A 16417-nucleotide genomic window follows, 5' to 3' on the forward strand; every position below is an offset into this window, starting at 1 on the left:
TTATAGTGGTATTTATAGCATTAGTATAGTGGTAGTTATTGTGTTATAGTGTTTTCTCATTAATCTACAGAACCCAGTAATGACAAAGCAAAAATATTCAGACCCTTTACTCAGTACTTTGTTGAAGCACCTTTGGCAGCGATTACAGCCTCGAGTATTATTGGTTATGACGCTACAAGCTTGGTACACTTGGTATTTGTGTGTGCCTTTCTGTGTGCCTTTCCAAATCATGTCCAGTCATGATTTGGAAAACGTTCCTTTTCCCTAGAATTGTTAGCTGGGCAGAACCTCAGTAGATGCCTACTGGTGCCTCACCAGAGTACTATATTAGAGGGGGATCCACTGGTGCCTCACCAGAGTACTATATTAGAGTGGGGATCCACTGGTGCCTCACCAGAGTACTATATTAGAGGGGGGATCCACTGGTGCCTCACCAGAGTACTATATTAGAGGGGGGATCCACTGGTGCCTCACCAGAGTACTATATTAGAGGGGGGATCCACTGGTGCCTCACCAGAGTACTGTAAGAGAGGATCCACTGGTGCCTCACCAGAGTACTATATTAGAGAGGATCCACTGGTGCCTCACCAGAGTACTGGTAGAGAGGATCCACTGGTGCCTCACCAGAGTACTATATTAGAGAGGATCCACTGGTGCCTCACCAGAGTACTATATTAGAGGGGGGATCCACTGGTGCCTCACCAGAGTACTATATTAGAGGGGGGATCCACTGGTGCCTCACCAGAGTACTATATTAGAGGGGGGATCCACTGGTGCCTCACCAGAGTACTATATTAGAGGGGGATCCACTGGTGCCTCACCAGAGTACTATATTAGAGGGGATCCACTGGTGCCTCACCAGAGTACTATATTAGAGGGGGGATCCACTGTGTGTGATAGTGTTTAGCAAACCTTCATTGATAAGAGGGATCTTTTCTTCTTTCTACATCAGAAGCCTCGTCCTTGACTTGAACCAGCAACCTGGCAGATACAAGACCAGGAGACCAGTCAACTCACTAGTTTCTACGCCGTAAAGTTGGGGACCTCTTTGACTGTTGTAACGATGCCGGGAGAAACGCGTGCCACCATGGACGGGACCTGCCAGGCTCTGTGCAAAACCCTGGTCTCTCAGAACGGGATCCAGAGAGACACGGCTGACATCTCCAAGTCTGTCCTCTACACATCACTGATGGGGCTGCTACTGGTTGTAGACAAAGAGGTGAGTGTTCACACCTACCTACCTGCCTACCTTCCTGCCTGCCTACCTACCCATCTACCTACCTACCTACCTACCTACCTACCTACCTACCTACCTACCTGATGGGGCTACTGTTGAGGTTTGCAGGCTTTAGTTCCAGCAATTACATTCCTGGTTGTGAGTTGAATCAGCAGCTGATGAGCAGTCGATCAATGAGAGAGAGCTAATGACTCATTGATGAGCCAAATGCTAGTTTGGAACAAAATCCTGCTGCACCTTGTGGTCGTATTGACAGGCATTAGGAGATAAGGTGGTAAAGAAACACAGAACACAGCATAGAAGCCCCACAGGTACCGTAGCAAGCCCCACAGGTACCGTAGCCAGCCCCGCAGGTACCGTAGCCAGCCCCGCCGGTACCGTAGCCAGCCCCGCCGGTAAGGTAGCCAGCCCCGCCGGTACCGTAGCCAGCCCCGCAGGTACCGTAGCCAGCCCCGCAGGTACCGTAGCCAGCCCCGCAGGTACCGTAGCCAGCTCCACAGGTACCGTCTCTAACCCTGCCACAGGTACCGTCTCTAACCCTGCCACAGGTACCGTCTCTAACCCTGCCACAGGTACCGTCTCTCACCCTGCCACAGGTACCGTCTCTAACCCTGCCACAGGTACCGTCTCTAACCCTGCCACAGGTACCGTCTCTAACCCTGCCACAGGTACCGTCTCTAACCCTGCCACAGGTACCGTCTCTAACCCTGCCAGCAGGTACCGTCTCTAACCCTGCCACAGGTACCGTCTCTAACCCTGCCACAGGTACCGTCTCTAACCCTGCCAGCAGGTACCGTCTCTAACCCTGCCAGCAGGTACCGTCTCTAACCCTGCCAGCAGGTACCGTCTCTAACCCTGCCAGCAGGTACCGTCTCTAACCCTGCCAGCAGGTACCGTCTCTACCCCTGCCAGCAGGTACCGTCTCTAACCCTGCCACAGGTACCGTCTCTAACCCTGCCACAGGTACCGTCTCTAACCCTGCCAGCAGGTACCGTCTCTAACCCTGTCAGCAGGTACCGTCTCTAACCCCGTCAGCAGGTACCGTCTCTAACCCCGCCAGCAGGTACCGTCTCTAACCCCGCCAGCAGGTACCGTCTCTAACCCCGCCAGCAGGTACCGTCTCTAACCCCGCCAGCAGGTACCGTCTCTAACCCCGTCAGCAGGTACCGTCTCTAACCCCGTCAGCAGGTACCGTCTCTAACCCCGTCAGCAGGTACCGTCTCTAACCCCGTCAGCAGGTACCGTCTCTAACCCCGTCAGCAGGTACCGTCTCTAACCCCGTCAGCAGGTACCGTCTCTAACCCTGTCAGCAGTGTTCCCTGTGTGTAATAGGATAAACGGTGTGGCCTCCTCTCTGAGCCTAATCCTCACCCTAACCAGATAAACAGGCTTAATCTGGCTCACACACACACACATTCCCATAAGACATACTCAAAATGACATCACTCACAGAAAAGGGAACTAACAAAGAAAATCACTTTGACAACTGAACCAAATCAGAAAGGGGTTTCAAAAGGAGTTCTGAATGTTGGCAAGGTCTCTAGGAAGAGGTTTTAAATGACACCCATCATGGATTCCCACTAGGAAGGGGTTTTAAAAGACACCCACCATGGATTCCCACTAGGAAGAGGTTTTAAACGACACACACCATGGATTCCCACTAGGAAGGGGTTTTAAATGACACCCACCATGGATTCCCACTAGGAAGGGGTTCTGAAAGACACACACCATGGATTCCCACTAGGAAGGGGTTCTGAAAGACACACACCATGGATTCCCACTAGGAAGGGGTTCTAAAAGACACCCACCATGGATTCCCACTAGGAAGGGGTTTTAAACGACACCCACCATGGATTCCCACTAGGAAGGGGTTCTAAAAGACACCCACCATGGATTCCCACTAGGAAGGGATTTCTAAAAGACACCCACCATGGATTCCCACTAGGAAGGGGTTTTAAATTACAAAAAAAGCAACACTACAACTTAGGATAGGGAGTAAAAAGAATATGGAGGAAAAACAGAGGAAACACCGAAACTTTACATTGTTTCAAACTAAAACGGTTGACCTGGAACTCGCAGCTCAGCTTACGTGAGGTATAGTTCTCCCAACATTTCCTTTCCGACTGATAAACTGGGTCAGCAGCTCTTATAATCCAGCTGGGCCAGTACAGGTGTTACACATCCTGAATAATGAGGTAACTCTGGGCCAGGTGTTACACATTCTGACTGAAGAGGTGACTCTCTGGGCCAGGTGTAACGCATCCTGACTAACGAGGTGACTCTCTGGGCCAGGTGTGACACATCCTGACTGAAGAGGTGACTCTCTGGGCCAGGTGTGACACATCCTGACTGAAGAGGTGACTCTCTGGGCCAGGTGTGACACATCCTGACTGAAGAGGTGACTCTCTGGGCCAGGTGTGACACATCCTGACTAACGAGGTGACTCTCTGGGCCAGGTAAAACGCATTCTGACTAACAAGGTGACTCTCTGGGCCAGGTCTCTCTAGTACACAGACACACATGGGGGTGATGCCTGTAACAACCCACAGACCGACAACCATATGCCAGTTCAGCTCTGACTGTCCTTTCACCTCAGCTCTGACTGTCCCTTTCACCTCAGCTCTGACTGTCCCTTTCACCTCAGCTCTGACTGTCCCTTTCACCTCAGCTCTGACTTCATCTGAATCTCCTCCACAGAAAGAAAAGCTCAAGGTTGGGAGTGGAAGAGTCGGCCTTCGTAACGTAGGAAACACGGTAAGTCCGTGTGTTTGACGTGTCGTGTGTTTGACGTGTCGTGTGTGTGTCAGGGCGGGGGAATTTTGGGAAATTGGAAGGTTAAAGGGTAGGTAACATAAACGTAACCACATGTAACATATGAAACTGCATTAGTATACGCATCAAAAGTCCCAATGCAAAGTTACACTTCACTTTGACATTTTTGTTTTTTTGTTAAAAACTTAAAACCGATCAGAATGCCAGATATGATGTAATATGGAGGATCTGGCAGGTGTAATGTAAACTCAAACAGAAATAACTTCAAATGTAGAACTTCAAATTAAACAATCCTTTGCACTCATGACTATTGGTTTCAATTAGATTTTCAGCCAACTTACTAGCGAATACTTAAATGTATTGTTACAAAACTTTGCAAGGTTGCTAGCCAACTAGCCTGTTAACGTTAGCCCTACCAGCGTGCTAATGTTATGTTAGCACTGACCCTTATTGATAATGGCGCCAGTGGGGGAGAGCTGCCGTTTTACGTGCTCCTAACCAACTGTGCTTTTTTGTTATTTCGCATTGTTCGTAAATTGTTTTGTACATAATATTGCTGCTACCGTCTCTTATGACAGAAAATAACTTCTGGATATCAGAACAGCGATTACTCACCTCGAACTGGACAAATATTTGTTCTTTAACGAGTCTGACGTGAAGGATATACTGCTTTGTCGAGACAAGTCCCAAATCCCCATCACCGCATGAAGAAAAGATGGGGAGAGAAGAATAGGGTTCCTTGTAAGAATTTGCAGAGAAGTAGGTAAACCACCACTACCCTCTGTATTATTGGCCAACGTTCAATCATTGGAAAACAAACTGGACGATCAACGATTTAAGACTATCCTACCCAACGGCACATTAAAAACTGTAATATCTTATTGTAACGCACGCCTCTTGGAGAAGGGAACGGCAACACCCTGCTACACTCAACTCCCCGTGGAGTGGAAGGTATGTGACTGGAGGTGCGTGTAACATAATGGGGGCTCATCCGGGATAATTAAACCCACCTACCCCTGCTGCTCTGAGCTCTCTGTGGTTAGTGATTGAGGTGGTAGGTTGTGAGTTTAGATGACTGGTTTAGTTTATGTGTGTTCAGTAGGCTGCATTGTACAAAATGGCTGCCTCAGCAGTCTCCCAGTTTATTGAAGTGCCCACTGTTGATCGTTTGGTGGGGTTGCGGAAAGTAGACCTTTTCGCTATAGTTGACCATTATGGACTCTTTATCCCTGAGAAAGCCCTAAAGGCTGAGCTTTTGGTGCAAGTCAGGGAGGGTTTAATGAGAGAACAAATTTTCTCGTTGAAAGATGAGGAGAGGGAGGCTTCAGGAGAGGAGACGGGTAGACCTTCCGATGCCAAGTCGGAGGACGGCGCGGAGGAAGGGGTTGCTCCTACCCCCTTTACATTGCCCCGATTTGACCCTTTATCTACTGCTTCGGGCCGTTCAGACGGGACCGCTAGGCTAAAGGTGAGGCTGGCCCATTTGGAAATGGAGCAAAAAAGATAAAGAGAGACAGATGAAGTTCAATTTAGAAATTAGGAAAATGAAAATCGACAAGGAGGTGAGGATGCGACAACTGGGAGCTAGACGCTGGCTCCAGTGTGACTCCACCAGCTGCTCATCATCAAGCCCACTTCGATGTGAGTAAAAATATTGCGTTAGTCCCTCCGTTTCGGGAGTCGAAAGTTGATTCCTATTTCTCCGCTTTTGAGCGTGTGGCCGCTGCGCTGCATTGGCCACTCGAGGTTTGGCAGCTCCCGTTGCAATGTAAATTGTCTGGGGAAGTAGTAGCTGCTCTCTCCCTGGAAGATAGTTTAAACAACCGTGTTGCGGGCTTATGAGTTGGTGCCTGAAGCTTATAGGCAGTGCTTCAGGAACCACAAAAAACCCTCACTGTACTTTTTGTTGAGTTTACAAGGGCCAAAGAGTCTCTGTTTAATCGCTGGTGTTCAGCCAGCAAAGCTAACACCTTTGCTGATATTCGGGAGTTGATGCTGTTGGAGGATTTTAAAAGCAACCTCCCTGATTGAATTGTAGTTCATTTAAATGAACAGAAAGAGGCGACATTGACCCAGGCAGCAGTGTTGGCAGATGAGAAAGCTTTGACACACAAGACTGTCTTTGGTGCGCCTAGTTTTGAAGGCCAAACGATTACGTCATCAGTGCCTCGTTCGGGTCGCTTTTCCTCCGACCCTATAAGCCTTCACACGAAATCCGTGAATGTTTTTACTGTCACCAAAAGGGTCACGTGATTGTGGACTGCCCAGTTTTGAAAAAGAAACCGAAACAGTCCCTGTTACCATCCCCTAAATTGAAAAGCGTGGATTTAGTCCAGTCTTTGGCTCGTCCGTTGACCCGAGTTATTGATTCAGCATTTGAAAAAACGGATCCGGTCTATTCTCCGTTTTATCTCTGCCGGCTGTGTTTCCTTAACTGGCGAAAAAGCTGATCAAAAGCCCATACAAATCTTACGAGACACCGGGGCGGCGCAGTCAGTAATCGTTACTGATGCTTTTCCCTGATCTCCTGAAACGTATTGTGGCTCGCATGTCATATTACAGGGTGTAGAGATAAAAACCGTACCTGTACCATTATACTGAGTCCACTTAGTGCCAGTAAAAGCAGTCACATTGCTACTAGGGAACGATATCGCTGGTGGTAACGTCACTCCTGTGTTAGAAGTAGTAGACAACCCATAAATCAAAACTACAGATGATAAATTGGTTCAAGCATTTCCCCATGTTTTTCCTGCCTGTGTGTTAACGAGGGCAAAATCTCGTAAGCTGGGAGATGTGGTGGATTTGGATAGTTCCATTTTTGATAATGTTGAGGTAGAAGACAATGCACCGAGTATTCCTTCTGCAAGGCCAACAGTTTTTACGGGAGTAAAAACCAAGGTAAGGGAAAGCGAAATCGCACCTCAATTCCATGACATTCTTTTGTCTGTCACCCCCGAGAAGGTGATTGAATGTCAAAAGGGAGACACCAGTCTTCGCAAGTGTTTTGCTTCGGTAATTTCCACTGAGGAAGCTAAAACTAGGGAGACCGCCTACTTTATGGAAGCAGGAGTTTTGATGCGTAAATGGGCAGCTCATGACACCATTAGTGACTGGAGTGAAGTGTGTCAAGTGGTTGGTTCCTACACCTTTCCAACAGCAGGTGCTGTCACTCGCCCATGACCAGGCGAGTGAGCCTAGCCAGCCTAGCCAACCACCACAGACTCAACACAACTAAAACATACTGTAACCGCAGATCAAAAGCAAAGTCAAACTTTTAAAAGAGTGCAGGCTGAGTTAGCTACCAAAGCGAGGGGGAGGTAGGTGCTTCATCTGGCCAATGGAGAGTCGGGGAAATCCAATATAGATAGATTCCAGATGTCAGTCAACTAGCGTGCTAGCACTAAGCAAAGGTGCAAAAGTTACATAACTCCCGTAGCTTCCTTCACAGAGAACATGCCGAAAAAAAGTTGACAAAACAAAAAGGAGAACAGACAAGCTACTACACTTCAATTTGAGCAAGCAGGAAGGCATCAGAGTCTGCCGTGCCAACGGGTCCCCACTAGATAACACACCCACAAAGTCCATGAAGAGCATGAGGTTGCTGCATGGCTGCACGTGCCCCCATCTGTTCATTGTTTACGTCGCACTTCCTCGTAATTGGTAGATGCTAGCTCACCACCGCTAACACTTGCAGGTCTGGGATGTAATTACATGCTAGCTTGACCTAGCTAACTAGCTAGCATACGAACTCGGTTGCACAGAGTAGATTCTCCATATGACATTTAGAAAAAGGTGCATTGTGGGTAGTTTAGATGATATCCAGTAATAAGTTAATAAATACTTTATGTAATAACCCAAAAACTGAACTATGTTTGTAGTTTAGGTAACCAGACGGTGACTACAACTAACGTTAAAAACCTCTACGGGATCGGTGTCCCTATACCGGGACGAATGATGCTTACGTGCACTAATGTGACTAGAATGATGCTGTAAGTAACAACCAACTTTCCAGGACATAGACATGTCTTATATGGTTAGAAAGCTTAAATTCTTGTTAATCTAACTGCACTGTTCAATTTACAGTAGCTATTACAGTGAAATAATACCATGCTATTGTTTGAGGAGAGTGCACAACAACAACACAAAATGTATCACGACAACAGGTTTGATACATTCACCTCTGAAGGTAAATAATGTACTTACATTCAGTAATCTTGCTCTGATTTGTCATCCTGGGGGTCCCAGAGATAAAATGTAGCATAGTTTAGTTTCATAAAATCCATTTGTTCATTGGATATATTTAAATGTAGGAACTGGGGTCTACAGTTTGACCCCACTGCTGTCTCTGTCTCCACACCCACCTCGTCCGGCCATCTAGATGTGAGAAAGTTAGTTTATAAGCTAATGATCCATCATGTATGACGTTCCTGGGAGTGTGTAAAATTAAATGTTTTATTATCATTTTTTGTATGTTCTCTATAGTTATGTACTTGAAAATGTATAAATTGACCAATTCGGCACATTTGGGCAGACTTGATACAAAATACGCTTCACTGGATCAATCTGAAACTTTGCACACACTGCTAAATTGCACCTAAACTGCAATATTATATTATGGCCTTTCTCTTGCATTTCAAAGATGATGGAAGAATATTTTTTTTTGAAAACTCATGTTTATTATATTTTACCAGATTCTTTTTATTTATTTTTTATTTTATTTAACCAGGCAAGGGACAAATTCTTATTTACAATGACGGCCTACAGTAGATCTAATGTATTAAATTCTCTTACATCTCCCACATTTCCACAAACTACAAAGTGTTTCCTTTCAAATGGTATCAAGAATATACATATTCTTGCTTCATGGCCTGAGCTACAGGCAGTTAGATTTGGGTATGTCATTATAAGTGAAAATTGGAAAAAAAGGGTCGGATCCTTAAGAGGTTTTATGTTACTAAATCTTTGACCACACTGTGTTACTTTGGTGAGTAAGAACTAATACTTTTCTCTCGCTCTCTCTCTCTCGCTCTCTCGCTCTCTCTCTCGCTCCCCCGTCTCTCTCTCTCTCTCTCCCCATCTCTCTCTCTCTCTCTCTCCCCGTCTCTCTCTCTCTCCCCGTCTCTCTCTCTCGCCCCGTCTCTCTCTCTCGCCCCGTCTCTCTCTCTCTCTCCCCGTCTCTCTTTCTCTCTCTCTCAGTGTTTTCTGAATGCGGTGGTACAGTGTCTATCTCACACCAGAGGTCTGAGGGACTACTGTCTGGTCAAAGCCTACAGACAGGAGATGTGCAGTAGAGAGGAACCACAACTCATGGAGGGTGAGAACGGGCGAATACTATCAACCTTTTCCTTTTGTCTTTCTCTTTCCTCTCTTCCAACGTTTCTGTTCTCTAACCTCTCCCACCCAGCGTTCTCCCAGGTACTGTTGGGTCTCTGGGATGTGAACGAAGAAAACCATAACACAGAAGTGAATCCTGGGAAGTTCTACAGCATCTTCAAAGACGCCGTGCCTTACTTCAGCGGATACAGGTAGGTGTGTGCAGGGCCGGCCCTGGGCATAAATGATTCAGTCTGGTCACCACTTCCTGTTCAGCATTTGAACAATACAAGGTGCACATTTCAACATGTGGTCGTGCATCAGCAGTTTTCCTCTTGTGTCAGTCACTGACAGTCACTGACAGTCACTCAATTAGCCAACATTTGTTTTTAGATTGGTAAGTTAGTCAAGCGGCCAGCTATCTAAACTGTGCTCTACCAACTGAGCCACAGTCTTCCCTGTGGCTCAGTTGGTAGAGCATGGTGTTTTGCAACGCCAGCATGGTGTTTGCAACGCCAGGGTTGTGGAGTTTGATTCCCACGGGGGGGCCAGTACGAAGAGGGGAAAAAAAATGCATGAAATGAAATGTATGCATCCACTACTGTAAGTCGCTCTGGATAAGAGCGTCTGCTAAATGACTAAAATGTAAATGTAAACTTGTAGTAATCATTGCCGAATGACCGCCCGGGCATGAAGGGCACGTGCCCAGGGGGCCTGACCTTCAGGGGGCATCCCATTGATTTTGTTAGTCATTTTCACTCAGATACTATAATGACATGGCTTAAGTCATGGAAAAATTTGTAGAATTAAAAAACAATTCTCCACACCATGGCAAAATGTGTAAAACCTCAGGAAATTATCTGAATAACTGACATTTCTTCACCCCATGGCAAAATTATTAGATTTGCGTATAATTAGTTATACAATCGCTAAATGTTCTCTATGCCCCATGACAAAATGTGTAGAATTAATAAAGGAAATTAACTTTAAAACAAAAATATCTTTAAAAGACCAAATCTTGTCTAGGGCTCCCAAAAGAATAGATCCGGCCGTGTGTGTGCACGTGCGAAAGTGTTGTAATGCAGTGAGAACATCTCTACTTCCTTCCAGTCAACAGGATGCTCAAGAGTTTCTGAGGTTCTTATTGGACAGGCTTCACTGTGAGATCAACCGCCGGCCGTACGTCCGGCTCGCCAGCCTGGAGCCTGAACCCAAATGCACCACAGTCAGGTACAGAGACATGGAAAAGTCAAAATGCACTAAAGACCACCTAATGACCTACTGAGGCAAGATTCAACCTCTAGTCCTAAATATAAACGTTCCACCTTCTTTCTAACGCTCTCTCCTTTTTCTCTGTTCTCTTTTTTTTTCTTTCCCTACCTCGCTCTCTCTCAGAATTGACGAGCAGGCGTCTGCAATGTGGAAGAGACACCTGGAGAGGGACGACAGTAAGATCGTAGGTGAGCATGAAGAGATTTGGAGTTGCTGATCACATCAAAGTATTGTAACCTTTTTATTTCTTAAGATTTTAGTTTATTGTTATCATAATCTATTCCTCTCAAATCCCTTCTCAGATCTGTTTACAGGTCAGCTGCGTAGTTCTCTCCACTGCTCTGTGTGTTCTCACTACTCCACCTGCTTCGACGTCTTCTGTGACCTGTCTCTACCCATCCCTAAGAGGAGTGCGGCAGGGGGCGGGTCTCTGAGGGAGTGTCTTGATCTGTTCACACAGGAAGAGAACCTGGACGAGGAGAACGCACCCGTAAGACAACACTGTATTTTTCAGTGTTTTCCGGAAGTACTAAACAGTTGATAATACCCGGCTACTTATTCCACTTCGTTAACTAGGCCGACTGAATAAAGTCAATCTCCTAAATCCCTTCGCTATTCATAAATCCAACAACATAGTTGTTATGTCCATGGTATCTCATCGAGACAGTAAACCAAATATCTTGGTTTGTATTTTCCTAGTATTCGAAGGCCATATCGAGACCTGCCGGTGACCGCTAAAGCGACTTGTCAGTGTAGCCTAGTGATGAGTTGGGTTGTTCGGGAACAAAGCAATAGGGTCCAGCTGTTGACATCATCTCTCAGGGCAGTCATCTCTCAGGGCAGTCATCTCTCAGGGTCTCTATGCTGTCACCTGCTGATAGGTCATTTCTCAGTGCATCTCAGGAAAATTGAGGGTGTCGAAAGGAGTGTATATTTGGAAAGGAACCATATAAGGAGAAGTGGGGGTTTCCAAAGGAACCATATAAGGAGAAGTGGGGGTTTCTAAAATAACCATATTAGGAGAACTGGGTGTTTCCAAAGGAACCATATAAAGAGAAGTCATGGCTACCGGTAGGGAACGTTCCAGACGCTCGCTACCGGCTAGGGAACCTTCCAGACGCTCGCTACCGGTAGGGAACGTTCCAGACGCTCGCTACCGGTAGGGAACGTTCCAGACGAGTTCCAGATGAGTGAAGACTTTTTTGTTGTTGTTGCAGAACTGGAATTCTTTTACTGTTATCTCTGCCGACCATGACTAGCATCCGATAACCTAAACGACGTCTTGAGTGGCGCCTCTCGAAACCCCCATTTTTTTAAATTTAATTTAATTTTACCTTTATTTTACCAGGTGGCCAGTTGAGAACAAGTTATCCTTTACAACTGCGACCTGGCCAAGATAAAGCAAAGCAGTGCGAACACAAACAACAACAACGGAATAAACAAATATACAGTCAATAACACAATAGAACAGTCTATATACAGTGTGTGCAAATGAGGTAAGATTAGGGAGGTAAGGCAATAAATAGGCCGTAGTGGCGAAGTAATTACAATTGAGCAATTAAACACTAGAATGATAGATGTGCAGGAGATGAATGTGCAAGTAGAGATACTGGGGTGCAAAGGAACAAAAAAACAAAATGCGGATGAGGTAGTTGAATGGGCTATTTACAGATGTGCTATGGACAGGTGGGATGTTCTGTGAGCTGCTCTGACAGCTGATGCTTAAAGTTAGTGAGGGAGATATGGGTCTCCAGCTTCAGTGATTTTTGCAATTCGTTCCAGTCATTGGCAGCAGAGAACTGCCAAACATACCCTAGTAAAACTGACTATCCTACCGATCCTTGACTTCGGCGATGTCATTTACAAAATAGCCTCCAACACTCTACTCAACAAATTGGATGCAGTCTATCACAGCGCCACCATTTTGTCACCAAAGCCCCATATACTACCCACCACTGCAACCTGTACGCTCTCGTTGGCTGGCCCTCGCTTCATACTCGTCACCAAACCCACTGGCTCCAGGTCATCTATAAGTCTCTGTTAGGTAAAGCCCTGCCTTGTCTCAGCTCACTGGTCACCATAGCAGCACCCACCCGTAGCACGTGTTCCAGCAGGTATATTTCACTGGTCACCCCCAAAGCCAATTCCTCCTTGTTTAATTGCTATATTGTAATTACTTCGCCACCATGGCCTATTTATTGCCTTTACCTCCCTTATCCTACCTCATTTGCACACACTGTATACATACTTTTCTATTGTATTATTGACTGTATGTTTGTTTACTCCATGTGTAACTCTGTGTTGTTGTTTGTGTCACACTGCTTTGCTTTATCTTGGCCAGGTCGCAGTTGTAAATGAGAACTTGTTCTCAACTAGCCTACCTGGTTAAATAAAGGTGAAATACAAAACGGGAAAAAAAACTGTAAGGAAAGGCGGCCAAAGGAGGAATTGGCTTTTGGGGATGACCAGTGAGATATACCTGCTGGAGCGCGTGCTACGGATGGGTGTTGCCATGGTGACCAGTGAGCTGAGATAAGGCCGGGGCTTTACCTAGCAGAGACTTATAATTCTATTTATATTGTTCCTTTCTAAACGTCCACTCCTTTCGACACCCCCACTTTTCCTGAGAGATGACCTATCAGCAGCATAGAGATGACCTATCAGCAGCATAGAGACCCTGAGAGATGACCTATCAGCAGCATAGAGACCCCTGAGAGATGACATCCGGCTGGACCCCTCTCGAAACAAAGGCTTTTTTTTTTGAACGGATCTTTTAGGTAAAACGGAACCGAATCGCATCGGCGTGAGAGCGGTTCAATTGGCTCCCTAATTTGCATACTAATAGGCTACGACTTTTTTGGGGGGGGCGTTTTATCTGCAGATAAATTATGAAAACATTTTGAAAGATGTTGAATCGTCACTGTAGGAACAATAGGCATTGGACAGAGAGCCTCATTCTGGTCCAAAATATGATATAAGAAAACAGATGAAAGGATTTATAAGCTAATGTCATGATACTTATAGTAGTATTAAAGATATGGATATAGGCCTACTGATTTGATTAAAGTGTCCACCATGTGGTAGTCAACTGCTGTTTTCTGTGTAACAGAGGCCATAACACCTGCTTCATTCATCAATCATACCCACAGGTCTATTCCTGCACTTTTTTGTTTTTTAAACAATTTTCCTGCAATTCTATATTGTTCCTCAACAGGGAATCCATGTAAATATAACAGAACACAACCTTTTGCCACAATAAGCTAAATTGAAAGAGTACACTCGATTTTGTTTTTTTTGCAACAAATTAAATTCAAACGGTAGACGACTATTTTTTCTGACCAAATTACTAATCTACTGCCTTCCCTGTCAGGAGAACGGGCGGGATATTTATGAGTCACAGAGGTTGGTAGGGTTTCAGACCTGTCAATCAATCACTGTGGATGTCCTGACAATCCCACCCACGATGATCCATTTACAGGCCTAACTGTTAAAGGAATAGTTCACCCAAATTACAAAATGAAACATTGCTTTCCTTACTCCAAGTGTCCAAATCAGCAGAACCAATATAATACACAATTTGAAAAACAAATATTGTGGCAATTCATATCTTGCTGTAAAACTGTTAATATGACTTTATTCTCAAGAGAAGACGGGTTTAAATGTTTAAAAATATTTCCTTCCATAGAAAACAGACCTGATCATATAGGCTAGTAAAAGGTGGGCAATTCAAAGCTGTGTTTATTAGGGTGAGTGTAACCGATGTGAAATGGCTAGCTAGTTAGCGGTGGTGCGCGCTAATAGCGTTTCAATCGGGTGACTTCACTCGCTCTGCGACCGTGAAGTAGTTGTTCCCCTTTGCTCTGCAAGGGCCGTGGCTTTTGTGGCGCGATGGGTAACGATGCTTCCTGGGTGACTGTTGTCTGTGTGCAGAGGGTCCCTAGTTCAAGCCCAGGTTGGGGCGAGGAGAGGGACGGAAGCAAGACTGTTAAATTGCCAAAAAGCATGACATCAATCATCCCCCCGAGGACTGGAGTTGCCCACCCATGAGACGATAGCCATAACAACTTACAACACGCTGAATTCATACATTTTAATTGAATACCTTACTTATTATGACCAATCTGGGAGGTAAAGTCGTTAAAGTATTCAATCATTTATCTGTGTATTTCGGGTTGGAATCAAGGCATTAGAATGTACCAGAGGACACCAACATAGAGCTCCTTCTGCAACAAAATGAAATGCCAGTGGGCATCCACCTCTGGACCTCCCCAGTCAGGGGGCATGCACCTCTGGACCTCCCCAGTCAGGGGGCATGCACCTCTGGACCTCCCCAGTCAGGGGGCATGCACCTCTGGACCTCCCCAGCCAGGGGGGCATGCACCTCTGGACCTCCCCAGCCAGGGGGGCATGTACCTCTGGACCTCCCCAGCCAGGGGGGCATGCACCTCTGGACCTCCCCAACCAGGGGGGCATGCACCTCTGGACCTCCCCAGCCAGGGGGGCATGCACCTCTGGACCTCCCCAGCCAGGGGGGCATGCACCTCTGGACCTCCCCAGCCAGGGGGGCATGCACCTCTGGACCTCCCCAGCCAGGGGGGCATCCACCTCTGGACCTCCCCAGCCAGGGGGCATCCACCTCTGGACCTCCCCAGTCAGTCAAGACAGTATTCATGTTGGATGGAGATTGGAATATCAAAACTCTAGCCTGTGACATTGTTCTTTCATTCGGTGTGTATTTTAAGTGTGTGTGTGTGTGTGTTGCAGATGTGCGAGCGTTGTAACAGACGTACGGAGAGCACCAAGAGACTGACCATCCAGAGATTCCCACAGGTCATCGTCATGCGTATCCTTAGTAACGCTAACTTAGCAACACTTCCTCATCTACCTACCTCATCTGCAGTAATGGTGATGTCGAAGACCTTAACAACGGTGTATTAGATCTGAACCGGTTTGCCATGTCGCGGTATATGGTGTGTAAGAGTACAGTGTGTGTCTCCTTCCCTCTGACGAGCCTGGATATGGGGCCCTACGGACCGGTCGACTGTGGTAATCTCCCTCTCTCTCCGTCTCTCTCTCTCTCTCTCTGTCTGTCTCTCCCTCTCTGTCTGTCTCTCCCTCTCTGTCTGTCTCTCCCTCTCTCTCTGTCTCTCTTTCTCTCTCTCTCCCTCTCTCTCTCTGTCTGTCTCTCCCTCTCTGTCTGTCTGTCTGTCTCTCCCTCTGTCTCTCTCCCTCTGTCTCTCTCGCTCTCTCTGTCTCTCCCCCTCTGTCTGTCTCTCCCCCTCTGTCTGTCTCTCCCCCTCTGTCTGTCTCTCCCCCTCTGTCTGTCTCTCCCCTCTGTCTGTCTCTCCCCTCTGTCTGTCTCTCCCCCTCTGTCTGTCTCTCCCCCTCTGTCTGTCTCTTCCCCTCTGTCTCTCTCTCCCCCTCTCTGTCTCTTCCCACTTTGTCTCTCCCTCTCTGTCTGTCTCTCTGTTTCTCTCTCTCTATCTATCTCTGTCTCTCCCCCTCTGTCTGTCTCTCCCCCTCTGTCTGTCTCTCCCTCTCTGTCTCTCCCTCTGTCTGTCTCTCCCCCTCTGTCTGTCTCTCCCTCTCTGTCTGTCTCTCTCTCTATCTCCTCCTCTATCTCTCCCCCTCTGTCTGTCTCTCCCCCTCTGTCTGTCTCTCCCCCTCTGTCTGTCTCTCCCCCTCTGTCTGTCTCTCCCCCTCTGTCTGTCTCTCCCCCTCTGTCTGTCTCGTCTCCCTGTCTGTCTCTCTCTCTGTCTCTCTCTCTGTCTCTCTCTGTCTCTCTCTCCCTGTCTCTCCCTCTCTCTGTCTCTCCCTCTCTCT

The 16417-nt window shown here is 46.7% G+C and overlaps 1 protein-coding gene across 1 annotated transcript in view; it reads left to right on the forward strand.

Annotated features, from left to right (window-relative positions):
* Positions 1-1063: 1063 nt before the first annotated feature.
* Positions 1064-16417, forward strand: part of usp21 (ubiquitin specific peptidase 21) — a 35002-nt gene continuing 19648 nt past the window's right edge. The window contains exons 1-10 of the mRNA XM_082959674.1: positions 1064-1219; positions 1494-1929; positions 3858-3991; positions 9206-9323; positions 9414-9534; positions 10433-10552; positions 10718-10782; positions 10897-11084; positions 15359-15437; positions 15533-15640. Coding sequence (XP_082815800.1) covers positions 1064-1219; positions 1494-1929; positions 3858-3991; positions 9206-9323; positions 9414-9534; positions 10433-10552; positions 10718-10782; positions 10897-11084; positions 15359-15437; positions 15533-15640 — 1525 coding nt within the window. The remainder of the gene's footprint in view (positions 1220-1493; positions 1930-3857; positions 3992-9205; positions 9324-9413; positions 9535-10432; positions 10553-10717; positions 10783-10896; positions 11085-15358; positions 15438-15532; positions 15641-16417) is intronic.

This window comes from Salmo salar, chromosome 13 (genome assembly GCF_965601325.2).
Source record: "Salmo salar chromosome 13, fSalSal1, whole genome shotgun sequence".
Lineage (NCBI taxonomy): Eukaryota > Metazoa > Chordata > Actinopteri > Salmoniformes > Salmonidae > Salmo > Salmo salar.